At 37.3% G+C, this 27,860-nt stretch overlaps 1 protein-coding gene across 2 annotated transcripts; it reads left to right on the top strand.

Moving 5' to 3' along the window:
• The first annotated feature begins 4,027 nt into the window (after positions 1-4,027).
• On the top strand, positions 4,028-18,804 carry LOC121367712. 2 transcript variants are annotated; one of them, XM_041492044.1, is made up of 3 exons: positions 4,028-4,747; positions 8,413-8,794; positions 9,991-10,812. In XM_041492044.1, exons 1-3 carry the CDS (start codon positions 4,577-4,579, stop codon positions 10,110-10,112), a joined length of 675 nt encoding a protein of 224 aa, XP_041347978.1. In that variant the 5' UTR covers positions 4,028-4,576; the 3' UTR covers positions 10,113-10,812. The 2 variants fall into 2 exon arrangements, with proteins under 2 accessions (XP_041347978.1, XP_041347977.1); XM_041492043.1 differs by lacking the exon at positions 9,991-10,812 and adding an exon at positions 17,834-18,804 and having other exon boundaries at positions 4,029-4,747.
• The last annotated feature ends 9,056 nt before the right edge of the window (positions 18,805-27,860 follow it).

The following is a 27,860-nucleotide window of genomic DNA, read 5'->3' as shown; positions in this document are numbered from 1 at the left end:
ACATGTTTTTATATTAATTTTAACTTTATTCATTTATTTATTATAGGTTATTATTTAACAAAAAACATTATAGTTTTTAATTCGGCTGCACAGTTAATTATCTATGTGATAATTGGAGGGCTAGATGAATTTGAGAAGGACCAGTGAGATTTTTCTTCAACTGGCCCTGCTAACCACCATGATATTCATGTTAATTTTCAACCCTGCTAGAGCCCATTGATTTATTAATCATCGGCTATTGGATTTCAAACATTTAATAATTTTGACATATAATCTTAAAGAGGAAAACTGCAACATTGTTCCATTAGTAGCAAGGAATCTTTTCTATAGGCACCATCACACAAATAGCACATACCACGGCCTTTGATATACCAATCGCGGTGCACTGACTGGAATGCGAAATAGCCCAGTGGGCCCAGCGATGGGGATCGATCCTAGATCGACCGGGCATCAAACGAGCGCTATGCAAATGAGCTACGTCTCGCCCTTTCTGCAAGATATGTGCAAGAAAAACTGTTTATCATAATCAGTATTATGCTTAACAACGATTAACCACATCCCTGTCATCACATTTCGAATATAATTGTATCCTCCTGCATTGCACCATTTTTTATTTTAGATGTGTTATATGAAAAAAAGCTTGCATCCCGACACGTATTTATGATCCTAACGGTGGTTCATGTCATTCTTTTTAATTAATTTCAACTTATTTTTGTGCTTATATCCAATTAAGGTTCAAGCACAGTGTCCTGGGCACACACCTCAGCTATTTGAACTGTTTGTCCAGGGTTGATCTAGTGATTAGTTGTTCATGGTTAGTGAGAGAGAAGTCGGTGTAGTGGCCTTACACCTACCTACTGAGTCGTTAAACTCGCTCTGGGTGGGAGCCGGTACCAGTCTAATGTCCGATGGCTTAACCCTACACTATCTCCATGATGTTTTGTATTATATTTATTAGATGCATTAGCTGAAACTGTAAAAGGGTTATGTCCACCTTTACTTTTGTAATTATGCACAAAATATTCCCCCGCAATGTAATTTCATTGCAAGTTAAATATGGAATGCCGATTATTTGCAGGAGTTTAATATTAGGCATAGGCGTACAGGCTCCAATTTTTGTAACGGGGAAGGGGGCCGATTTTCCCCCGAATTAAAACGAAAATACCCGAATCTGGATAACAACATTTAAAAACAAAAGATTTTAGGCGAGCTCATTTAGCCTGAATATCTTTAGCGTTTGTGCCCAAATTTAAGGATTTGCTCCACGGGGGGGGGGGGGGGGGGGGGGGGGGGGGGGGGGGGGGGGGGGGGAGAAGGGGGAGGAGCGGGCAGTATTACCCTACTACCTAGCCCTCTGTCTCGTACGCTTATGACGTTAGGGATAGGGGTTGTAGATGTAAACACTCATATCTGGAGTACCTTATTATTATATTCATTTGGGTATAACGTGCGGTCGAACATATTTCCAAACATTATTAGGCAGACTCAACGTGTTATGGCATAGGAACCGGGGAAGGGGTAGGGTGTTAACATGAAGACCGCAGTTGTTACTTCTTAATATTAACACACACACACACGCACACGCGCACACACACACACACACACACACGCTAAGAGAATTATTAAAAGTTTGACATCAAACAGCGGAAGGCGGGATGTAGCCCCGTAGTAAAGCGCCGTCGGTAGGACCATTGAGCCATTTCTCGTTCCAGCCAGTGCACCACTACTGGTATATCAAGGGCCGTGGTATGTGCTATCATGTCTGTGCAATGGTGCCTATAAAAGATCCCTTGCTAAAATATAGCGGGTTTCCTCTCTAAGACTATATGTCGGAATTACCATATGTTTGACATCCAATAGCCGATGATTAATAAACAAATGTGTTCTAGTGGTGTAATTAAACAAAACAAACTTTAACAATCAAACTTCAAACAGCCGATGATTAATAAAAAACAATTCTCATGTTTTAGAATCTTCGTTAAATTTACGGGGATGCATTGTTGTGGTCGCTTTAGGCACTCAAAGATGAATATCTGGAGTAGTTACTACTACAAATTGCAAACAAAATAGTACAAGAAATGATTACATAATCAGTAAACTAAAACGTACTGTGTTTATTACGTAAATCTGTTAATAATTTCTACCTAAATCTAACATTTTTGTAATATCTATACACAATACGGAAATCTACCATTTATAAAACTATTTTTAAGAATATTGCTTTACTCTGAGCAATACTTACAAAAATTCAATTGTAATCTTGCGTGCAATGGTTCTTGGATAAATTCCCAAAGTTGGAACTTCACACCAGTAACGTAATATAGGAAATATTAATTCATCAATCATTTTCAAACATCTGGGACATTTTAAAAACAAATGATTGTAAATACTTTGTATCTCCACAATGTTCAATCCATTGTATATATGGTACAATACTTAAATAAGAAATTTTTTATTGTTTATTATACAAATGTATAATAAATAGAAGATCATTTGATAGTCTACCATGTACCATGATTTTTGTTTTCTTGATATTTACATAAAATACCACTTTTTAAAGGGACATTCCTGAGTTTGCTGCATTGTAAGATGTTTCCGACTAATAAAAATATTTCTACGATTAAACTTACATATTAAATATATTTTCTTGTTTAGAATATTAGTGTCTGTATATTCAATGTGTTTCTGGTCGTCTTAATATTTGTAAGAAGCCCAAACTGGATTTTGTCTTCAAATAATTTCATACGTAAAAAAAAAATATAGTTTAGGAAATAAAATGAAATTTAACCTACTACAAATATTAGAATAATCAGAAACATGTTTAATATATAGCCACCAATATTTTATGCAGAAAAATATATTTGATATTTAATTACAATCATTAAAAAGTCTGTTAGTCGATAACATCTTAAAAATTGCAGCAAACTCAGGAATGTCCCTTTAAATACACTCACGATCAACATTCAAATTATACTAAATATCTGTTTCATCTTCAGTTTGTAAAACTATGTCATCTATATAGAATTCATAATATATAAAATAATTTTAGTATACCTGTATAAACTCCACCAAACCAGTTAAAGTCGCAGACCCTAGTTTCAACCTGTAAAAGTGCACACTAGGTTTAGTTAACCTACAAACCTGTATCACATTTTGATAAAGTTACAACAGAGTGAAACGGGAGTCTGTGACATTGAAACATGGAAAAATCCTTTAAAATAGACTAGAAATTCGACTCCATAACCTAATGTGTTTTTTAAAAATATCAAGTGCATTTCGCATGTTTTATTCCCAATAAGTCACAAGGATGACCAGAAACACACGGTTAATGGAAATCGATAATCTAAACACTAACATATAAGTAATGTTTTATTTCATGAACGGCTTTATTAGTGTAAACTATGCCTTAGTGTTTAAAAAAGTAGGGTATGTCATTTCAAACAGAGTTCGTTGAAATTCAAATTATATACTTATTGGGAATAAAACGTGCGAAATGTTGTCCCCCTGTTTTACACCTAGATTAGACGAGATACACGTGTACAGTATTCTGCTAAATATATCCTTTATTTATGTAATACTCTCATACGGAAGTGTCATAATGTATTATCATAAAGTTACCACTCCCAAACAGCCAATGATCAAACAACGTGATACTGTGTTACTAACAAACAAAAAATTCCTTTCATATTTTATTAATGTTTGTTCCTGTTGTTTAGATAGCACCCATTCACGCAAAGTAGGAGACAATTATGACAAAAAATTCGTATATATTTTCTATTTAAGTTACTTAAATATATTTATATATGACAAAATAGGGTTAATAAATGGAAGTGGCACTAAACGACTCAACGACATTAAAATACTAACAACACAAAGGTTAAAGTTCAGATATATAGACAGGTAAGACAACTGGGTTACATTGAAAAGTTCCTTCCGCTGACCCACAGTAAAGCTTAGTCGTTAATATAATGCTTTCATAGTTCATGTTTCTAAATACATCGTGTGACGAATTGTACTGCTAGGGAAATAGACGTAAGTAGCCAGTCTAGGAGAAGACGACACCGTGGAGCTCGTGACGAGTCATGCCGACAATTTAATGACCTAAATTTCCCTCCAAGACAAAAAGGAAAATATCTGAAGGCCCAAAATAGCATCTTGTGTTCACGCGTCACTGTATATAAGGGATTAATGTCGATAGATCCTCTTAAACCTTGGGAAAATCTTCCAGCAAGTGACATCACAGACTCCGCGATTGTGCAGCCGTCTGCCAGTTGTTGCTGCCCTGATTTGTTGGAAGCAGTCTTCTGTTTGGATCATTTTAATAATAATATTAAACGATTCTGGCGTTGGAACATATTTCAAATGAACTACTACATAGCACTGAATGCAGAATTTGGAATTTGAATGATCTTTTTTGTGTGAAAGAGAATTTTTTTTTAAAAACCAAGGAAAAAAAAAATCGCATTTTGAAATAAACACAAACGAGACAAGACGAAACGGAAATTAAAAAAACAGTTGCTTAACATATTCATTAATTCAAAAAATAAGTTTGAAAATTTAACAACCCTGAAGAAGGATGCAACGAATCAGGGCATCAATTGGATCTGCAGTGATGATCGTTTTTATTGCTTCAGTGGCGGGAAGAGGTCGTCTGGTCGACCCTCCCAACAGATCCAGTTTGTGGCGGGAAGGTTACCCACTACCGATCAACATAAATGATTCTGATGTAAATTGTGGAGGTGATCGGGTAAGTAACAGAGTAATTTTGTTTTGACAAAAATTGAAAACATTCCATTTAACATAATAAAGTAATAGAAAAACGTCATAATAGAAAACACATCATTCTATTTGACGTGATAGAATACCTTTATAACTTAAAGGCATTGACCGTTATAAGTACAAAACAGATTTTTAAAACAGTTAAATTGCGCTTCTTCCTAAAATAGTCAATTGTGTTTGTAGTGGTCCTGCCTTTTGCAGTAAAACACTGTTTCCGCGCCTCTGCCTCTGCCTCTGCCTCTCTCTCTCTCTCTCTCTCTCTCTCTCTCTCTCTCTCTCTCTCTCTCTCTCTCTCTCTCTCTCTCTCTCTCTCTCTCTCTCTCTCTCTCTCTCTCTCTCTCTCTCTTAAATCACTGTGGTTTGTAAATATTATTTTGATATTTTAAACTTATGGAGGGAACATTTATTTAACCAAAATATCGCAGCTTGGCTGAAGTGAGAGCTAGTTACCATTTCGGGCTCAACTAAATGTTAATCGCGAACCGTCATTCGCAATGTGTCAAGACTTGTTAAATGTTTCCTGATTGTGTACATTTCTCCCGTGAAAACACAGTGAGAAGATAAATTACTTGGAGCAAATGTAACTGATAATGTTACCGACTAGAACGTTTAGAGTAAAGTTAGAATAGAAGGGAATTAAACATTGTGCCCAAAACGAAACGCTTGCTGTAAGTTGAGCCATTTCAGTATCATCCACTGGATGGTGGCTAATTATTTCCCATTTGGGGACATAGACTCTTCAGACTCACCCATAATCATACCCATCTATGATCTTACACCTCCTTGATGAGCCTATCGATAACTGGGTTGGACCCGGTATTAGAATGGAAAAACATCTATTACCCCATGTGGGACTCGAACCTAGTGCCTACCAATGTTATGTCTGATGGCCATATCAACAATAATGATAGATCTTTGCGATATACTCATGGCCCTGACTGCTGCCACAAAATAGCTTTATTTAGTGGATTCTTTTAGAATATGGTCACCTTTCTCGAACACCTCATATTACAATTTTGACAGTGATTCACGAAAGAAAGAAAGAAAGAAATTTTTATTTAACGACGCACTCAACACATTTTATTTACGGTTATATGGTTAAGGGACATATGGTTAAGGACCACACAGATTTTGAGAGGAAACCCGCTGTCGCCACTACATGGGCTACTCTTCCGATTAGCAGCAAGAGATCTTTTATTTGCGCTTCCCACAGGCAGGACAGCACAAACCATGGCCTTTGTTGAACCAGTTATGGATCACTGGTCGGTGCAAGTGGTTTACACCTACCCACTGAGCCTTGCGGAGCACTCACTCAGGGTTTGGAGTCGGTATCTGGATTAAAAATCCCATGCCTCGACTGGGATCCGAACCCAGTACCTACCAGTCTGTAGACCGATGGCCTACCACGACGCCATCGAGGCCGGTGTGATTCACGAGTGCATGCCATCACACCTGTCCTTTCCTGGACCAAATTTGGTGGAGGTTTTTCAGAGATGTCCTCCTAAAAGACGGACGTCCCATAATTAACGCAGACGCCTCAAAATAGCACATGCTGTGTTTGAGCACATGCTTTCTACCTTGAATGAATTAATGGAACAGTCTGATATGACGAAACACAGAATACAGAACACAGTGTTACTCACTTTTTGTTCTGATTCTAACCACAAAAACAACTACCCTCAAAGAAGCCATAATTGTCATCTAAAATCTTCTTTTTATCCCAGATTTTAGATTTTTTTTTGCCGTGAAGCAAGTCAATTATAAGTCCTTTAGGCCTAAATCTCACCAAACTAAGATTTTACTGTCTAGCCTGCACTGTCTGGATTTGTTGTTTGTTTTACTTTATTTTTCAATGTATCCAATTAAGGGTTAAAAACAAAGTCTTGGGGGCACACCTCATCTATCTTGGCTGGCTGTCTAGGATAGTAGGTTAATGGTTTAGAAGTTGTTAAAGATTAATGAGCGAGAAGTCGGTATAGTGACCATACGTTGCCCCATTGATCCGTTAAACTTGTTTTGCATGGAAGTCGGCACCAAGGTGCGAACCCAATACCTATCACTAGTTAATACGGGCGTGGTGTAGGACCGAAACGCTCGCTTGGTGTACGATAGTTCGTACATTAAATCGCACTCGGTGGACCGGTCGGGGTTTTATCCCATCGCATGTAGCCAGTGCTCCACGACTGGACATCAAAGAGTGGCACAAGAGCACATTGATTATAGGGGCCTATTTCACTAAACATCGTAAATTTACGTTTCGTGTAAAACTTACACCTGTTGTACGTCTACCTCTACGTGTACGTTTACTCCATTTCACGAAGCCGGTCGTAGAAATACTACTAACTTACTTTGCACGTAAATCTACGTCTGTTTTCTTTTGCAGCTCATTTAGCAGAAATTTAACATCTAAAGCCGATTATTAATAAATCAATGTGCTCTAGTACTGTCGTTAAACAAAACAAACTTATAACTTTTAAAAGAAAGAACGAATGAACTTGATAAAGTTTGGAAACCACTATTTCCGGTATACCAACACACGGATGTACTGTACCAAATAAACTCCTATAGGCGACAATGTTAACCTTTGTAGTTAAAAACACGTAAGTATAGTTTGCGTAACCAATTTTCAGAGGCCTGTTAAATTATTATCGGCTATTGGAAGGAAGGAAATGATTTATTTAACGACGCACTCAACATATTTTATTTATGGTTATATGACGTCGGACATATGGTTAAGGACCACATAGATATTGAGGGATGAAACTCGCTGCCACCACTTCATGGGCTACTCTTTTCAATTAGCAACAAGGGATCTTTTATATGCACCATCCCACTAACAGAGTAATACATACCACAGCCTTTGATATAACAGTCGTAGTGCACTGGCTGAAGCGAGAAATAGCCCAATGGGCCCACCGACGGGGATCGATCTCAGACTGACCGCACAACGAGCGGGCGTTTTACCACTGGGCTACGTTCCGCCCCTCGGCTATAGGATGTGAAACATTTGATAATTCTGACATGTAAACTTCAGACGAAACCCGCTGCAAGGGATCCTTTATATGTACTTTCACAGGCAGGACAACATACACCACGACCTTAGATATGGTTGGAACGAGAAATTGCCAAATGGGCCCACTGTCGGGGTTCGTTTCCAGACCGACCACGCATCAGACGGGCGCCTTACCACTGGATTACATTCAGCCCCTTTACCTGAAGAAAACACTACATTCACTGTATAGTTAATACTAGGTTACTGCAAAAATGTTGTTTGTTTTTGTTGTTGTTGGTTTGTTTGGTTTTTTTGTTGTTGTTTAACGACACAACTAGAGCATATTAATTGATTAATGGGATGTCAAACATTTGGTAATTCTGACATTTAATCTTAGAGAGAAAACCCGCTACATATTTCAATTAGTAGCATGGGATATTTTATATGCACCATCCCACAGGCAGGATAGCACATACCACGGTCTTTGATATACCAGTCGTGGATCACTAGCTGAAACGAGTGCAAGAATGGATTTATACCGATTTTTTTTTTTTTACTCGAATGAGTCCATCGAGTGGGTTAGCTCCGACGACCCATTTAGTTTGCACACTAATAATAACGTTTGTAAATTCTACTTTCAGCTTCCGTATTTGCCGTTCGATCTGGAGGGGGGATGGTGTGGTGTATGCGGAGATGCTATTTTTGAACCACGTGACCACGAACTGGGTGGACTGTACGTGCCACAGTACATCGTGACCAGACGGTACTCGGCCAACTCCAAGTACATTAATGTGGCAGTCCTCGTTGAGAACTTTTTAGGCGGGTATTTCGAGTTCAGCATATGCGCTCAAAAGTCTCGTTCTGAAAAAGTCAGCCAAGAATGCTTTGATGAACAGAGACTCCGAATTGCGGGATATGGGACCAACTATTTCCCGCTCAGAACCGGTCTGCACCGGTTGATGCTGGTCATACCAACGCTTCTGCGATGCCAGCACTGTGTTCTGCAATGGCGCTGGATTACAGGTTAGTTAAAAAAAAAGGAAAAAAAAAAAGGGAAATGTTAAATGTTAACACTGCACGTATTACATAATAAATACACTAATCAACGGGGGAGGGGTGGGGGGGGGGAGGGAGAGACAGTGACAGGGACCGAATTTGTAGACAGACAGACAGGCACACTGACCGCTATCATAACAGACTTAGACTACCCCTTCCAAAAGACAGCAAGATTTTTTTGTTTTTTTTGTTTTTGTTTTTTACCATAGACCAGTCAAAGATATACGTTATAATTATTTGGCTGTTCTAGATACACGTGAAGCCATACGAACTAAGACAACCGCGCTTAGACAATCTAATTAAGATTCAAGGACGCTGTCCAGGGTACAAGCTTCGTCAGTCTGGGCTGAGTTTAGAGTTAATGAGATAGAGCTGTGCATTCGATCTCGGTTTGAACTGAAATAAATGCTTTACGCTGTCGACCAGATATGGCGTTACTATTCCTACCACCTATGCCGTTACTATTCCTGCCAGCTATGGCATTACTATTCTAACAGCTATGACGTTACTATTCCTACCAGCTATGACGTTACTATTGCAATCAGCTACGACGTTACTATTCCTACCAGTTATGACGTTACTATTCTAATCAGCTATGACGTTACTATATCTACCAGCTATGGCGTTATTATTCCTACCAGCTACGACGTTACTATATCTACCAGCTATGGCGTTATTATTCCTACCAGCTTTACGCTACTTATTGTACCAGATTTACGCTACTATTCCAACCAGTATTATGCGACTATACTAATACCTTTACGCTAATATACCTTCCGGCTTTACGCTATTATACCCTCCAGCTTTTCGTTACGATACCTTCCAGCTTTTCGCTATTATACCTTCCAGCTTTACGCTACTACACCTTCCAGCTTTACGCTATTATACCTTCCAGCTTTACGCTACTATACCTTCCAGCTTTACGCTACTACACCTTCCAGCTTTACGCTATTATACCTTCCAGCTTTACGCTACTACACCTTCCAGCTTTACGCTATTATACCTTCCAGCTTTACGCTACTATACCTTCCAGCTTTACGCTACTACACCTTCCAGCTTTACGCTATTATACCTTCCAGCTTTACGCTATTATACCCTCCAGCTTTACGCTATTATACCTACCAGCTGTATTAATACTAATAATTCATTCTTCTTTTTAACAGCAGTATTTCCTCGGTCTGACTGCAGAAACTGCGGTCGCCATCTTGAGTACGTCAACTGTGCTGACATAACCATCAGGCCATCTTATAACCACCGAATTATCGAGAGGCTAACATACGCATAAATGTATTAACTAACAGCTAACGTAAACATGCGCACCAACTAACAGCTAACGTAAAAAAGTGCATCATCTAACAGATAACGTAAACAAAAAGGAAAGGATTATTTGTTTAACGACGGTATAAGCAAGTACGTTAACTAACAGCTAATACAAACAAATGCATCAACTAACAGCGAAAATAAACAATTCCACCAACAAGTGAACCAACTAACAGTTAACATGAACAAGTGAACCAAGTAACAGCTAACATGAACAAGTGAACCAACTAAAAGTTAATATGAACAAGTGCACCAACTAACAGCTAACATAAACTAACAGTCAACAACTAACAGTGTGGAGGATACTGGAATCACATGGAGTAGACATGGTACAGACAGCGAACAGTTCGCAGAATACAGAATTAACCACAAGAGATTTGTTGCAGGAATACTTTTAACAAATCTGAATGCTCGAAAGTTTTGTGAATACATATATACAGTTTTAACCTTTTGCTGCATAGACTGGAATTAAATTTAACTTCTTGACCAATGCTTAATCTTTTAGTTGGTGTATTTACTTATACTGTTCAGTCGAAAGTAAATTTATAATGAAATTTACTAAATACATTGTATGTTTTTTTCTGTCTGTATATCTGTCTGTCTGTCTGTCTGCTTGTCTATATATTTGACTATATGAACTAAATATATACATGTACTAATACAATAACCACTAACTAATGCATTACCATTTTCCCATTAGTAGCAAAGGATTTCTTGTATGCACCATCCCACAGAAAGAATAACACATACCACGGCCTTTGATATACCAGTCGTTGTTCACTGGCTGGAACGAGAAATAGCCAATGGGCTCACCGACGGGGATCGATCTTAATACGACCGCGCATCAAGCGAGCGCTTTACCACATGCCTACGTGCTTTCCTGGAGTTTATTCCTTATTGAGAAATTTGTAAAATATTGCTCGAAATCAAACTGAAATATTTTAACCAATGCCAATGCTAAGCCAGGTTCAGATAACCGTTCATTCGACCAGTCAAAATATGACTTCAATACCAGTGCGTATCGGTTGCTAAATGGGTTGAATACGGGCACAGCGGAAGCAAGTAGACATTGGAATGGCTCGACGGACGAGGATCTGGAATGACGTTGGTTTATACCATATCTTCCAAATGAAAACATGACGCTATATTGGCAACATCTGATTTTAGTCACATTAACTTTGTTACGGCCTTATATACTGAACAACAAAAGAAACGCCAATATCCATTTAGTGGGTTTTTAAAATTTAGTTATTGTGTTTGAATCCCATTAGTTTTTTATGTGTATTAAAATTATTGACAACTTGTGCGCATTTTTGGCCCTTTTTGACAGCCTATTTACCGAATTAATTTTATTATGAAAAAGTAAATATATATATATATATATACATACATATATTCGCGTTTCTTCTGTTGTTACGTATATTTCGTAGAGCTCGTTTCAATATTACTTTTTAAAATGTGTTTATTTATAATATTGGCAAATGTTTATTCCACAAGACCAGACTATTCCCACTTAGTGGATTTCTCGTGATTGCTTGCCCTCGGCCAGGATCTCTCTTGCTCATTAGAGGTTCTTGTGGTGCTTGACAAACCCGTGGGTGAGGTTCTCGTTTATAATAAGTATGTAGGAAAAACAGCCGGTTCAGTATTGCACGTTTCTCAATGTTGTACTTGTAACAATGTTGTTTTTAAGTCAGTGATAGAGCTTCCATCCGTCAAACGATTGATTACTCAAGGTAGCCGTCCCTTTCCAAAACAACCATGAAATACACGAGAAAATGCCTTTTTTACCTGGAGAAGGGAGGAAGGATTGTTTTGTTTATCTACTAACTTAACATATTTCAATTACCGTTATATGGCTAAGAACCACACAAATAATAAGAGAGGAAACCTGTTAACCGCCACGCAATGAGCTATTCGTTCCGATTAGCAGCAAGGGATCTTTCATTTGCAGCATCCCAGAGACAGGACAGTACATACCACGGCCTTTGTTACGCTATTTGTGGAGTACTGGCTGAAACGAGAAATGGCCCAATGGGCCCACCGCCATACACCCGTAGAAGGTTTCATCGGCATCGGAAGCGTCTATGGAGGGGGGCACTGCCTGCAACTCACGTACTCCACGTACCGAGTTGAAAACCAAATTAGTATATAGATGCCCTTCCCCAGGTGCTGTCATCTTCTGTAGTTAGTTAGGGATTGTTACCAATATTGTACCCAAACTATTTCTTTGCTTTACATTTGCCAGTGTACTACGACGTTATGTTACGTATACTGATGGACAGAAATAAGGGACCAAATTTAATTCACAACTAGCGTAGTAATGTCTGTATTTCATACCAAGTTGTAATGTGGGATTGAATGTCTGTAGTGTTGAATGTGCTGCCTATATGTTCCCAGTCAACTTCTGACAATATGAATTGATGTTTGATGCAGTCATTATTTCTTGTTGCTCTCTGTGTGATCCTTTATTTCTTTCCATCAGTATATCACTGATTCATTTCACCGCCCCCTAGTTATTTTAGGGTTGGTACAGCCAAGTACTGTGTCTGAAATACATATAGCGTTCTGCACTTGACGCTACACACCTTTAGTTTAATAATACTCTAGTTCACTCATTTTAGGGTTGGTACAGCCAAGTACTGTGTCTGAAATACATATAGCGTTCTACACTTGACGCTACACACCTTTAGTTTAATAATACTCTAGTTCACTCATTTTAGGGTTGGTACAGCCAAATACTGTGTCTGAAATACATATAGCGTTTTACACTTGACGCTACACACCTTTAGTTTAATAATACTCTAGTTCACTCATTTTAGGGTTGGTACAGCCAAGTACTGTGTCTGAAATACATATAGCGTTCTACACTTGACGCTACACACCTTTAGTTTAATAATACTTTAGTTCACTCATGACACTGAACTACAATTTGTTGACCTCGCTGAGATGTCTCTGGCTTGGTACACTCAAAACGTCACCCATACATTCATTTCAATTTATTACCGTGCTTACATCCCATTAAAGGGACTGTCCGTGATTTCATGTCCCTGTAAGATGTTTTCTTTTTAAAATTACACTTTAAATAAAATGTTTATATCCAGTCTTTCTAATGTTTTTAGTAGCTTACCTTTCTTTTTATTTCCTATATATATATATATATATATATATATATATATATACGAAATTATTGAGAGGTAAAATCTCGTTCTACAAATATTAGAACCACCTGGGCCCGTGCTTATAAACGTTTATAAAACTCCAGACTCAATCTGTAATGACGTCACACACATACAATTTGTATGGCGTTGTCATGACATTAGTGTCTTAGACTCTATCAGAGTCTCGAGTCTAGACTCTAAAAGTTTTATAAGCATTGAGAGACAGTACATGGGTGCAAATACCAGCCTTAAGTCTGGCGGCTTAGCCACTACACCACAGATGTCAGTCACACACACACACACACACACACACACACACACACACATGTATATATATATATATATATATATATATATATATATATATATATATATATATATATATATATATATATATATATATCAGTCATTGCTGTATATATGTGATTTTATTCCAAACACAGGAATTAATATTTATTACGAGAATAGATAGCGTCTTCCCCTCGGATGTAATTCATTAGCACGACTTGTTAATAAGGTGAGAATTATAAGCGACGTGTACCACCCGGCGTCTAATTTGAGAACACCATGACTCCACTTTGTCTTACAAATGGCTTCTGTCGCCGTCTGCTAAGAGACGCATCACGTCTGTCTAACGAGCACGGACTGCCATTAAAAAGAGTCATGTGGCCTAATAACATCAACTAACTCTGGATTAACAAAGTTCAGGTCAAAGTTAGAGCTCTTTAAAATAATATGAATGAAAACGAAGGATCTATGAGAAGTGTTTTGGTGGTGACAGATAAATCCAGTTTCGTGGGGAGGGGGGGGGGGGGGGTTGTGGTTCACGTGAAACAGCTGACCTCGGTGACTTTAAAGTTTAAGTGACTATAGTGCCGGTCTAACTTAGAGCTGTAGTCCGTTTGCGACAAAAAGGGAACTGATAAATTGGTACATAAGTACATGAATAATATATGAGTGGCCGTTAGATACAATTTTATCTCACGACGAGTTGTTTTAAAATGTATCTAACGAGAGAAAGCGAGTTTGATACGTTTTTAAACAACGAGTTGTGAGATAAATGGTATCTAACGGACACGAATGTATTATTCTATTTCTTACATATCTTTAAAAAAAACATGTTTTAAGCACATTTTAACGTCTTTTTAGACTAAAAGATATTTACAATCCTTTGCACTTGTAGCTGACTTGCGCATCACAGACACATGATTGTCAGGTTAACTATACGTCACAGTGTAATCGATTTCCATTGTGTTGTTTTTCATTGGATATATGGCATTGGTGATCAGGTCATCACTTAGGAGCAGCCAGTCATATGACTTGAAATTGTTAACACACGTACGTGTGTAAACAAGGTATGCGTTATGATAAATAACGCATGGTGTTCTCACAAACGGGCATGTAAGAAATATTCAATAATGCTGAAACACTTATAGAAACATATTATTAAGCTTTAAACCCATACCAACTCACATAACATTTTTTTTTTTATAATAAAAACAATCAATTAAAGAAAAAATTACCATTGAATTGTATAGATTAAGTGTAATTCTTAATACAGGGGTGAAGACAAAATGATGGAACAACCAAGGTAAGCAGTTTCACGCGAAGTAATATAATGCAATAAAAAGAGACTAAAGACAGAATTTTTTATTTTTCACTTTGGCTGTTGCCTCCACCCCTGTGTAAAAAGAATATTTAACCTACGCAACTTGATGGTAATTTGTAAATATTGCCTCCACCCATGTGTAAAACGGATATTTAACCTACGCAACTTGATGGTAATTTGTAAATATTTTTCTTTTAATTTATTTACACTGAGATTTTGTTTTCGAGTATATACTTAAAATGCAATATTGTGTTTTGATAAGAATTTTAACGTTATTCATTAGAATTAAATGCCCATTCATCGGTTCCCTTTTGACACAAACGAACTGTAGCACTGTTAACAATAGGAACTAACTGACGTATTATTCGAATCTATACTCTTTAAACTTATAGAAGGAGAAACACAGTACTTGACTTAAATGTCAAGACTTATTAGGAACTTTGAATTGTGTTATGACAAAATAATTAGTGCAGCACACCTTGTCACCTTGAGGCAGTAGTACAGATACGCCATTCTGTTACAGCAACATCGTGCTGTCTACCATACCAGTGTGTTTGACAACAAAGGGGAGGTATGGAGAAAGGATGGGTCGTAGGATAGATCGATCGATCTCGTTGAACATATTTTTCTTTCTTTCTGGTTTTTTTTTTTTTACCGTGACAACCATTGCCCCACAACTGGTACTGTGCTGTCTATGGGAACGTGTATATGGAACATCTATTGCTAGCTTATGTGGCATCTGCGAGTTTTCTCCTTTTTACGCTTTCAACCAAATGTCGACATAATCATATGTTAGATACCCAATAACCAAATGTCGACATACCCATATGTTAGATGCCAAATAGCCATTGATTATTAACTTAAAATGTGTTGAGATGTCATTAAACAAAATTAATATCCCTTCCCTAAGTTCATAATATTTCACTCGTAACACCTCGGCCGATCCACGAATCATACCTCGAACGTAGCACAGTCGGTGTTATCATGGTCTCAGTAGATCCAGATGTTTTTTTCGACATAATTGTGTTTGCCGAGACTACAGATTTAGTGAGCAATACAACTTCTGCTTTGGAATAAATATCATAACGTTTGTACTTGTCTGTCTTTTAAGACTAAGTTATTACTTTGAGTTAAGTAACAATTTCTTCAAATAATTATTGTACTATAAATTTTGTAACGGCACACAAGTGTATGGTGTTCCAGTATGATCCCTTGCTACTAATCACAGATCCGACCAAGCTGGTGTAGTGGTTTTTAAAAGCCTACAGAATAAAAGGTCTGTTTAAAGTTTGTTTTGTTTAACGACACCACAAGAGCACATTGATTAATTAATCATCGGCTATTGGATGTCAAACATTTGGTAGTTCTGACAGGTGGTCATCAGAGGAGAGGCGGGACGTAGCCCAATGGTAAAGCGTTCGCTTGATGCGCGGTCGGTCTGGGATCGATTCCAGTAGGTGCACCACGATTGGTATATCAAAGGCCGTGGTATGTTATCCTGTGGGATGATGCATACAAAAGATCCCTTGCTACTAATCGAAAAAAAAGTAGTTCATGAAGTGGCGACAGCGGATTTCCTCTCTCAATATCTGTGTGGTCCTCAACCATATGTCTGACGCCATATAACCGTAAATAAAATGTGTTGAGTTCGTCGTTAAATAAAACATTTCCTTCCTTCCTTCATGAGAGGAAACCCGCTACATTTTTCCATTAGCAGCAAGGGATCTTTTATATGCACTTTCCCACAGACAGAAAATGACATACCACGGCATTTGACCAGTCGTGGTGCACTAGTTGGAACGAGATTTTGTTTTTAGCTGAATCGATCTACCGAGATGGTTTGATCCTTCGACGCAACCATCTCAGGCGAGCGCTCAACCGACTGAACTAAATCCCGCCTCCCAACAGAATAAATGCTGGTATGTACTGGGTTTGCACCCCGGTACCATCTGTCATCCAAAGCAAGCTTTTAAATGCTCATTGGGAAGGAGTAAGGCCCCGGCACTGACTTCTTCTTCACTAACAATGTAAGTTGTAGAAGCATCACGAGGAGTTTGTGGATTTTTTAACCCTCTGTATGCTGTTCTACCCCAAGCTGAAGAGCAGGCAGAGGGTATAAAAATCCATAAACCCCTCGTGATGCTTCTACAACGAATTTATCTTGCCGACATGTTTAACTACATGTAGTAACAAATAATTATTAACAATAACAAATTAACGACAAATTAACGCCAAACTGTAAGGACTACTAACCGTCATTTATATAATGAAAACATGACTACGCAAAAACAATGAGAAAATATAGTTCGTCACAAAAACAAAAAAACACACAAAACAAACCCAGTTATAAACTTCAAATGTCTTCAGTGTGTCATTGTCCGAAACAGATATTAATTGAAACAATAACAAATTCTCAAAACTGAATGTAGTAAATAAATAGCAATAAATAACACCAACGATGTCACACTTAGTGGAAGTCGAAATCAGCTGATCATTTTCCTAAAGGGATTTACTCTGGAAGGGAGTGATCATTTTGTATAAATTATGTTAACATTTTGAATAGAGCAGTTTTGAAAACAATAGACGATTGCTGGCATGTTATGCTGTACGATTACGCATTTGTAGTGAAGTCAGGGAATAACATGTCCATATCTACACCATTAAAGTGGTCAACGTTCGAAATGGTTAACTCGGTTGTCTGTGGTGTGCGAGGAAACGAGGTCAACTGCAGTGATGTTATTGGCGGCAATGCTTTAGCTTGTGGTCTTACTAGAGGAGCATGTTGCTAGTGCGTTAATATTTCGCCGATTTTCCTACAGACCAGACATGATAGACTGTCCCATTAGAAATAAATGTATAATCGTTTTGCTTGCTTTGTTCATTGTGTACTGTAGCAGTTTCACTTGCTATTTTCAGAAAAATTCACCTTTAACAACTGCAGTACGTTTCCAATGCCAAGAACGTGCTTGATACCATGGCAATATCGAAACTGCGCAGACATATCCATTTCCGGTACATCGATGCCAACAGAAGATTACCTGGACAGTCTGGATGAAGTCATGTCGGAAATAACAGAGGCCGAGGGAAATCCGTTCTGGATGTTTCGGCTTTTCAACAACCCCTCTATGTTTAGATTTTTAGGTACATTGTTTGGTATGTAGTTAGACACAAATCATCATTCCATTTAAGTTCCATTTGCTGAAAAGTACCAAAATAATATACGCTTGCAATGACTTCCAGAAATAATGCCTGAACGAGAGAAAGATGTTAGATTTACTGATTAAAACAAAATACATATAATACCAAATTTAAAAAAAATAAATCATGTCGGTTATATGTACTGAAAAAAGAGCCTCAAACATATAAACAACAGTAAACGTAAACCATTATGCATTTGGCGTTTGCTTTGTTTTGCATTTTTAATCATTGCAGTTGTCACATTTGACATTGTGTTAACTCGGGTGGATTTCGCAAATTCAAAATCTCGTGGTTTCCTTGAATCAAACATATTTACTTGTATATAAAATACAAAAGGATTGGGCACAAGTTATCTAACTTACGAGGCCCTCTCCTAATTAACACTATCTGTGATTACAACTATTTTTAAGAATATAAATATTCGTAAAAACGTCAATACATAGAAAGGCAAACAAAACAAATACATAATGTTATGAAAGTGAAAAAGGAAATAAAACAATCAAAATAAAAGTGGGTTTTTTTCCCAGACAGCCAGACTGTGATTTATTTAGTTGGACTTGTCTAGGGAAATAAATAAATAAATAAATAAATAATAAGTAATTAAAACTATCATAATTTGTTTTTTTTAAATCCAAGCCTGGTGGTAGTACGAAATCAAATAACTTCCGGCTGGGTCAATGTTCGAGGTGCACCGAACTTTTTATAGAAAAGTGAACACCACAAGTCCTGTGATTGGTGATAAATGTGAATATGTTGGTTGTAAAAAAAAAATTCATCTAGGCAAAAATGTATGCAATTTTATTTCATCTAGTACCACTGTGTCAAGTAGCCTTGTGCTTAAAACATGTATTGGGTACCTGTAAAAAAAAGTACTCAAATTTTGTGCGGAACTAGGGTAGTCATAGACGCTACCCGTTATCTCAGAAATGTGCAGCTTGACCCCGAATTGTTTCTGATTCACTTTAAGAGTGAGAGATGGTAGTATTTATATCTGTGACGTTTATGTCCATTGATACGCTGCAGGTAGAAATTTTATCTACATATGTTACTATTGTCATCTATGGGATTTGATTTGGTAGTATACACCCTGGTATTATATTTGCTACCATCGCCTATATCGTATGACACTTGTGACAATCATCAAATAGTTCTGTCGCTATATCAATGCTCAGTTATTGTTATGTTTCACGGCATTTGTATTGCGTACTAATACCTCCAACCCCTCCCAATTTTTACACAACTCACTTCATTGCTTAAGACTAGAAAATGAACAATCAGTGGAATCAAATAATCAGCTTTAACACTATAAGACTAATCAATGAACAATCAGTGGAATCAAATAATCAGTTTTAAGACTATTTGACAACCTGCGTTGATTATGGTTTTTGGAGGAGGATTTAACTCTTCTTTTTATAGGATGGAAACTGGTGTGTAGAACTATTTAAAGTTGACCTGGGAGCGGGTTGGGGTGAAGTCATTATCACATTATCGCTTGCTCAAGAATAGAAATTAAATTATGCTATGCTGGATCAGCCATGATTGGCAATTGTAAGTGCAATTCTATGCACATAATATTGATTCCTATTACTGTTTTATAGTAATAATCCAGATACAATTCAGGGGCCTAACTTGGGATTTTCAGGTGGTACGCAGACTTTTTCGGCGATGGAATAAAACGCTATTGGCTGTGACAACCACCACCCCCCCCCCCCCCCCCCCCACCCAAAAAACCAAACAAAAAAACCCACAAACAACAAAAAACTCTATTTGTAATCTCAGGTGGTACGCAGCTGCGTATCTGCGTATATGGAAGCTAGGCCCCTGCAATTGTCTACATTGCCTATTCCAGCATTTGCATTTACATTTGAGATTTAATACACTTTTATACAAGGTGATTGTATTTTGTTAAGTTGGTGAAGGTTTAAAACTTAATAATATGTTTATGGATGCGTTTTACCATTATTCATTTATAGTTACATGTACATGCCATTTCAATGGTTTTCTTTTGATTCAAACCGACTGTAGTGTAAAAGCCAATTTTACAAATTGGTTTAACATATTTATACATCATTTCATTATGTCACAATGTTAACTTTTTTCCCTCTGTAAAAAATGTATTTAATGTTCCTCAGATTCATAAATTAAATTAAATTAAAGTCATATTGTTGTTTTTGTTCTTAATAGTTGTTTTTCTACTATTTTTATAACTTTTTTGTCATTATTTTATGCGTTAAACCTTGGACATCCATTATCTTATGACAAACAGATGACATAAGGTATTATTTAAAGATTTATGTTTGTAAAAATAACAAGACATCTGTGTAAGCGATGTATTTTGTTGTCCGCTTCCTAAGTTATGTATTTTATTATGACCTAAACGTTTAGACACGTTTTACGTGTACATGATTTTTTTTCATTCGTCACCTTACTTTAATCCTTACAGAGGAGACGTTTTGACAAATTAGTCGGGAAATCAGAACTGAACTTTTATGCACATTTGTGCAAGGTCAGCACGAATTTGTGAACAGAAATATATTTTTTGCTTCCATACGCCTAACCGTAAATAATCCTACACTACACCCACAAATCTTCAAATGCATGCAGATGCACAAAAAACTACGAAAAGAAGACATGCCATTAATTGTATAAAGTATTTGTGCATAATATACATTTTTATATTTATAAAAGGCACACATTAAAAAAGGAGGTATCAAAGGATTTTTTTGTTCATAGGGTCGATCTCAATGAACACTTAGTGGAAGACATAAATAACAATTTAACAAAATAATAATAAGAAAAGAAAAGAAAAGAACCAAGAACGTCTTATTAGCACCACATGGTTAGTAGAAAAACCGACACAGGCTAAGCCACTGTATTGTAACGGTAAAATAAGGCTGACAACAACATTCACTTTATTAGAGAAGGAGGTGGTGTGAACGTCAAACATCGTTGTTGTTCGTGCAATATGACTATATCAACTGAGTCATCATAATCGCTTATTTAGATTCCGTCCGATGGACAGCAAACTTGAACCAGCATTGGATAAAAACACGTAACAAAATGAAATAGATATACTCTGTCAAAAAAGAAACGCATAGGTAATAGGGAAAGAAGAAAAGTGTTTGATTTTACAAAATATCGTGGGGTTTTTTGTACAATGTTGCTGAATGACCATGTTTGTTAATGTTCCTGGAATAGGACAGCATGCCCAAATGCACCCTAAAACAAATTTAACGCACGTTGTGCGACAATTGCAGGAGATCGGCGTGAAATGGCCAGATTTTGGCGAATGCACACCCAAGTTGACAGATTCGGTGTAGGGAGTGTCATGATGTGAGGAGCCATCTCATACACAGGCAGAAGTGAACTTGTGTTTGTACAAGACAACCTGACAGCTGTACGCTACCGGGATGAAAATTTTCGCCGTCACATGCTTCCCATTTTGGATCGACAGAGAGAACTCTTTTAGCAGGACAATGCCCTGCCGCATACGATACGTGTAACAATGGATTTTCTACAGAATGAGAACATTAATGTGCTGTCATGGCCATCAAGATCGCCAGATCTCAACCCCATCTCAATATCTATGGGACGAATTGGACAGATGAGTACGCCAGCGTGACCCGGAGCCTCAGACGCTTCTGCAACTGTCACATGCACTGCAGGAAGAATGGGCTAGGATTCCACGTGCCCGGATTCAGAGACTCATTCAGTCTATGCCAAGGAGATGTCGCGCAGTGACTGCTGCTGATGATGGCTACACAAGGTACTGATTTCAGCGGCCTCGTGCGACGCTGTTTGGCCTTCAGTCCATAGTAAGAACATTGTCACATACTCATGTCAAATTTGACTGTGATACGATCATAAATAACGAAATTATGCCACTTTGTATTAAAGAGATAATTCCATGAATATTTCGCCTATGCGTTTCTTTTTTGACAGAGTATATTATCCTACATACCGATAATCTCATAGAGCCGTATCTAGTAGTTGGTTGGGGCAAATATGAAAAAGTTCTTTTTTTAGTTTAAATTTCATTGTAAACTTTTTTGTCCACTAGTAGAAGACGCTATATTAATACGGTGTTCTAAACTTTTGCATTGCCCGCTTATTTTGACTAGATACGGAACCATTTCTCCTACATTAACATAAAAAGGCTGTCAGAGAAAAAGAAGAAAAAGAAGAAAAAAGAAAGAAAGAAAGAAAAACCAATACAGACTGAGCCATCATATGGCAACAGTAAATGCTCATCTAGGCACACTGTGTTTGTTTTCCATCTAGTATTAGAGAATGTACGATTTAAAAGCTTAATAAAATAACCCCAGTATCTCTTTGGTGAAACTTTTGCACATTTGTTTTCATGTGTTTCGAGGAATTGACGGACTTGACAGCTGTGGTGACAGTAGGTGTCTATTCATAACGGGTGCCGCCTGTGGGGCAGGATACGCTCATTTTATCGAACGCCAGATATTATCACTATTTTGAAAGTGATTCATGAGTGCATGTCATCACATCAGTACTTAGTTCAATGAACTCGGTTCTGTGCTAGGTTTGATTTAGAAAACTAGCCTCAGAGTGGCAGTCCTCTTTAAGCGATGCAGTAAGGTTGACATTGTATTGTCCAGTAAATTATCTCCTCGGGAGTGGCTGTCCTCCTATAGATGAGCCACTAGATAGAGATTCATGGAATCAACCACTAGTTTGCCAAATTCCCATTCGACTCTGCATTGTGTAGAGATACGGTCATGATATGTGTATAACGGTTTTGTCGTTATATTAAAAAGGCTAAAGTTTGTTTTGTTTAACGACACCACTAGAAAACATTGATTTATTAATCATCTGCTATGGGATGTCAAACATTTTGTAATTTTGACATAAGACTCTTAGAGAGGAAATTCGCTACATTATCCCATTAGTAGCAAGATATGCAGGATAACATATACCACGGTCCAATTAATAGCATTCATTATGCACTGGCTGGAACGCGAAATAGCCCAATGGGTCCACTAACGGGGACCGATCTAGCATCAGACAAGCGCTTTACCACTGGGCTATGTATATCCCCTCGTCCAGATTAATCCCAAATGGCAAGCCACATAAACGTAAATAAAAATGTGTTGAGTGCGTCGTTAAATAAAATATTTCCTTCGTTCCCAAATGGCAAAGAAAATTAAAAAATGTTGCATTTATGTCATTTAATGATTTAAACTCGATTATATTCAATTAAGATTCAAGCACGCTGTCTTGGTCACACATTTCGGCTATATCTATAGACTGTTTGTAAAGGACAAAATAAATTTGTTTTGTTTAAATACACTACTAGAGTACATTGATTTGTTAATCATCGGCTATTGGATGTCAAACATTTGGTAACTTTGATATATAGTCATAGAGAAAACCCGCTACATTTTTCATTAGTAGCTAGGGATCTTTTATATGCACCATCCCACAGACAGGATAGCACATACCTCGGTATTTGATATACCAGTCGTGGTGCACTGGCTGGAACGAGAAATAGCCCAATGGGCCCACCGACGGGGATCGATCCCAAACCGACCGTGCATCAAGCGAGCTGGGCTGTACAGAACAAGGGTTTGTTGTTAGTGGTTAGTCAGAAAAATTAAATTGGTGTCCGTATGCTGCATTGAGCCGTCAACACGCTTTCTGGGTGGAAGCCGGTATTTAGATTCCAACATACAATCTGATTAAAATTAGTTCTACTGGTCTACCAGTAGTGGAGCTAATTTTAATTAGATTCTCCAACATATTACCTATGCCACAAAGGCCAATGTACTACTACTAATGCATTATAAAATAGTATCAAAAGTCTACCTGTAATTTGATTTTTTTTTTTTAACAATGATGCTTTTTTACTATATATGATCACCTATTTATTTGTACACACATATGTATACAAGTGGCGTGTATATACAACCATTACAGTGCACATATTGTTTTCATTTACTTCCATGTGTATCCAAATCATTACTGTTACATTAACCTATATAGGTCCTAATTATAATATTTGCGCGAGACGGGCAGACGGAGAACTAGACAGACCGCGCCCTGTCACTGAGACACGCGCAAAGTCCCGCGGTCTTTCCAGACAAAGGGACTTCTTGATTAAAACCATGCTTGCAACACGTGGTTTAATTTCTTCCCTAAACGAAATGATGAAAACGTGTAAAATAATGTGGGTTCGTTATTATAACTCACAGGGTCATGTTAGTATCTCGTGTCGATTTGTTTACTTACAAAATTAGTTGTAAACAAACACACCAGACCGTTATGGAAGAAAATTACGTGTTTGTCAAAAATTTATTATAACGCGTTTCCCACTGAAATTAAAGTGACAGGCCCTAGTTTTTAAACACTACCGCGTATTTTTTACTATTAAAGCCATTTTTGATAATTGAAATCAGACATAACTCACATTTATTGTTTCAATTATTAATTTTTGTACATCCCAAGTGTTTCTGGTCATCATTTATGAGCGTACGAGACACTGCTCACCTAGTGCCGGAGCAAAACGTCAAATTCAGGCAATAATGATACAGATATTCGGGCAAAATGCGCTAACCTCAGACTTTTTGAACATGTATTTTCATCATTCTACCCTCAAAATTAGTTGTAATCCATGTAAATTGCGTAGTGATTCGTTTGCAACCCTATTATAGCTGTTTGGTAGAAATTCTAATATGAATAATTGTTGTTATTCAGACTCGGGAATGTTCGTTTAATTCGGACAAAAGCTAATCTGCCCCCTACTAAAATGGTGTTTCTGATACCACGAAATGAATTTTTAATCTTTTTTAAAAACTCTGAGAAGTAACGGTTATGAAGACGAGCTATACTCTGTTTTAAGGGTATCTTTCACTCCATTGTAACTTTATCCAAATATGTTACAGGTTGTAGATTAACCAAACTAGTGTCCATTTTTCACTAGATGAAACTAGGGTCTGCGACTTTAACCACACTGGACTCATACTAAAAGTCATACTATTCTCTCTTTGGCAAAGTGCATATGAAAAGTATATTTCTGACATGAAACCGAAACGAGTTTCTTGTAGTACAGGGAGGGGATCTAGATCAATCGGTAAAGTGCACGCCTGAGGTATTTGAGTTATAGGATCGAATCCCCCCAGAGAATCCATTCAGATTGTTGAGGGTCTTTGTTTCTCTGACTGGTAGATCAAAGTTCGTGCTATATATAAATATATGCTGTTCTGTCTGTGGGGAAGTGTATTTACGCGGTCAGTTGCTACCGGGTTTCCTCTAAATGTGTGGCCAGTACACTACGACTGGTATATAAAAGGCCGTGGTATGTGCTATCCTGTCTATGGGATGGTGCATATAAAAGATCTCTTGCTACTAATGGGAAATTTGAGCGGGTTTCCTCTCTAAGACTATATCAAAATTACCCAATGTTTGACATTCAATAACCGATGATTAATAAATCAGTGTGCTCTAGTGGTGTCGTTAAACACAAAATGATGATTAAAGGGACTGTCCTGTTTCTGTTGTCCTTTAGATGTTGCCGACTAACAGAAACATTTTAAAGACTAAAATTACATATTAAATTGTTATTAAAGACTTTTTTTTTATCTGCGTAAAATATCAGTAGCTGTATATTAAAATGTGTTTCTGATTGTCCTAGTGTTTGTGCTAGGTCAAATTCATTTAATTTTTCAACTTATTTTTGTGCTTATATCCAATTAAGGTTCAAGTACGATGTCTTGGGCACGTACTTCAGCTATCTGGGCTATCTGTCCAGGACATAGGGTTAGTTGTTAGTTGTTAGTGGTTAGTGAGATAGAACATGGTGTAGTGGTCTTACACCTACCCACTGAATCGTTAAAACCCAATACCTACCACCCTTATGTCCGATGGCTTAACGACGACACCACCGAAAATACATTGAACATAGATATTCTAAACAAGACAATATGTTTTGTATGGAATTTTAGTTGTCAAAATATTTTATTGGTCGGACCAATCTTACAATGGTGACAAATTCAGGACAGTCTCTTTAATAAATCAGTGTGCTCTAGTGATGTCATTAAAAACAAAATCTTCTATAGAAAGCCAGATAGATGGCCAAGACTACCAAGATGAACCGTAGTTTCAAATGTACAACAAAAAAAAGGTTATGGGTTGGGTTTTTTACACCAGCAACTCCGTAGTCTTCGTCGTCGACATCTTCATTATGCGTGTTTGTTATTGTTGTTTATGTTTGTTTTTGGTTTATTTGTTCATACCGCAGTTGCAACATTTTAGGATTAGTTAATATATATGCGAATGCATGTAGGAATATTTTGCTTACAACATACCGTAATATGGGTTATCCTGTCAGCGCGGAAATGCATATCACTAACATCATCATTATCATCATCATCATCATCATCACAGCCACCATCATAAGACCGTTACGACCACCACCATCATCGTAACCACCATCATAATTTTGTAGATATGATTTTATTACTAAACAAAGAGAACAGGGAGAAACAAAAACAACAAACACTTTTTTTTAGAATTATGATATTTTACACATTTTATATTCTAGAATAAAAAACTATACAACTTCTTTGCTACACGTTTTATTTAAATACTGACTAATACTATTATACAGTTCAACTTATATTTACAATAGCCACTTTTCCGTCCCTCGGCAATACTATAGATGCACAAATAAACACAAACGGCCAAATTACAATTTGTATGAATAAATCTAATGGACTAAATGCATATGTGAAACCAAGGGCAACCGTAAATTATATTCTTGTGGTCTTGGTTGAAGTAGTAAAACGTAAAAGCCGAGTTTATTTAGACGTTCACCATACTAAAATTGCGCTTCACGTCAGTTCGAATGAGCACATCGGGAACCAATAAAAACAAATTAGGCGAGCGTTAGCGTTAACTGCTGTCGCTGAACGCAAGTCATATTCGTGGGTTATTGTTTTTTTATTTATGTTTTTCTTTGTTGTTTTTTCAATAAAGTAAAACATTCTCAAACATTTATGGGCCTTCAAAAGTGAGGGCTTACAGACACGTTTTACCGCTATCCACCCCCATCAAACCATCAGACCATCAGACCACAACTAGTACAACATTTTCAATAAGAAAAACTGTACATAGAAATATGAAGTTAAATAAATGCATCACACATTAAATAGCCTAACTTGTGGTATAATTATCTTGTACCTGCATCCTTGTTCCAAATATTGCATAGGTATTATTATGTACATAATTATTAAGGCACTATCATAAGTTAACAGGCTATTCAGGCGCGTGTGCAGGGGAGGCTTTGGGGTACAAACCCCACTCCCTCTCCACAAGCAAATTTTCTTAATTTTTTCAATATATTTTCCGAAGGAGCATGACTCGACACCCCTATAAACGTCCTTCGCCTAGCCTAGACCACCCCTCCCCACCCACACACACCACCACCACCTGCTAAAATTCCCACACACACACGCCTGCTAAATTTTCCACACACGTGCCTGCTAAAATTCCCGCACACGCGACTGCTATTAATAGAAATATATGTTACAAAGAATATATAAACCATAAAACAACTAACAGCTGAATTTATGAAGCCTGTTTTCTGAAACACAGGTGTACAACCATTGTAGATACAATGTCATGTAGTTACACGCGTGTCAGTTAAAAATATGCTTTGTAAATTCGGCCCTAAATGTACACTCGAATTTGATCCAAAACAGTCTGGCAAGTATTAGTTCTG

Source organism: Gigantopelta aegis, chromosome 3, assembly GCF_016097555.1.
Source record: "Gigantopelta aegis isolate Gae_Host chromosome 3, Gae_host_genome, whole genome shotgun sequence".
Classification (NCBI taxonomy): Eukaryota; Metazoa; Mollusca; class Gastropoda; order Neomphalida; family Peltospiridae; genus Gigantopelta; species Gigantopelta aegis.
This window is presented reverse-complemented; position numbering and strand designations above follow the sequence as displayed.

Excerpts from the sequence above, each read along its gene's own strand:
- LOC121367712 (XM_041492043.1), top strand. The coding sequence starts at position 4,577 with ATGCAACGAATCAGGGCATCAATTGGATCTGCAGTGATGATCGTTTTT. Across the intron at positions 4,748-8,412 it reads TAAATTGTGGAGGTGATCGG|CTTCCGTATTTGCCGTTCGA; the intron begins GTAAGTAACAGA and ends TTCTACTTTCAG. Across the intron at positions 8,795-17,833 it reads GCAATGGCGCTGGATTACAG|AAAAATTCACCTTTAACAAC; the intron begins GTTAGTTAAAAA and ends TGCTATTTTCAG.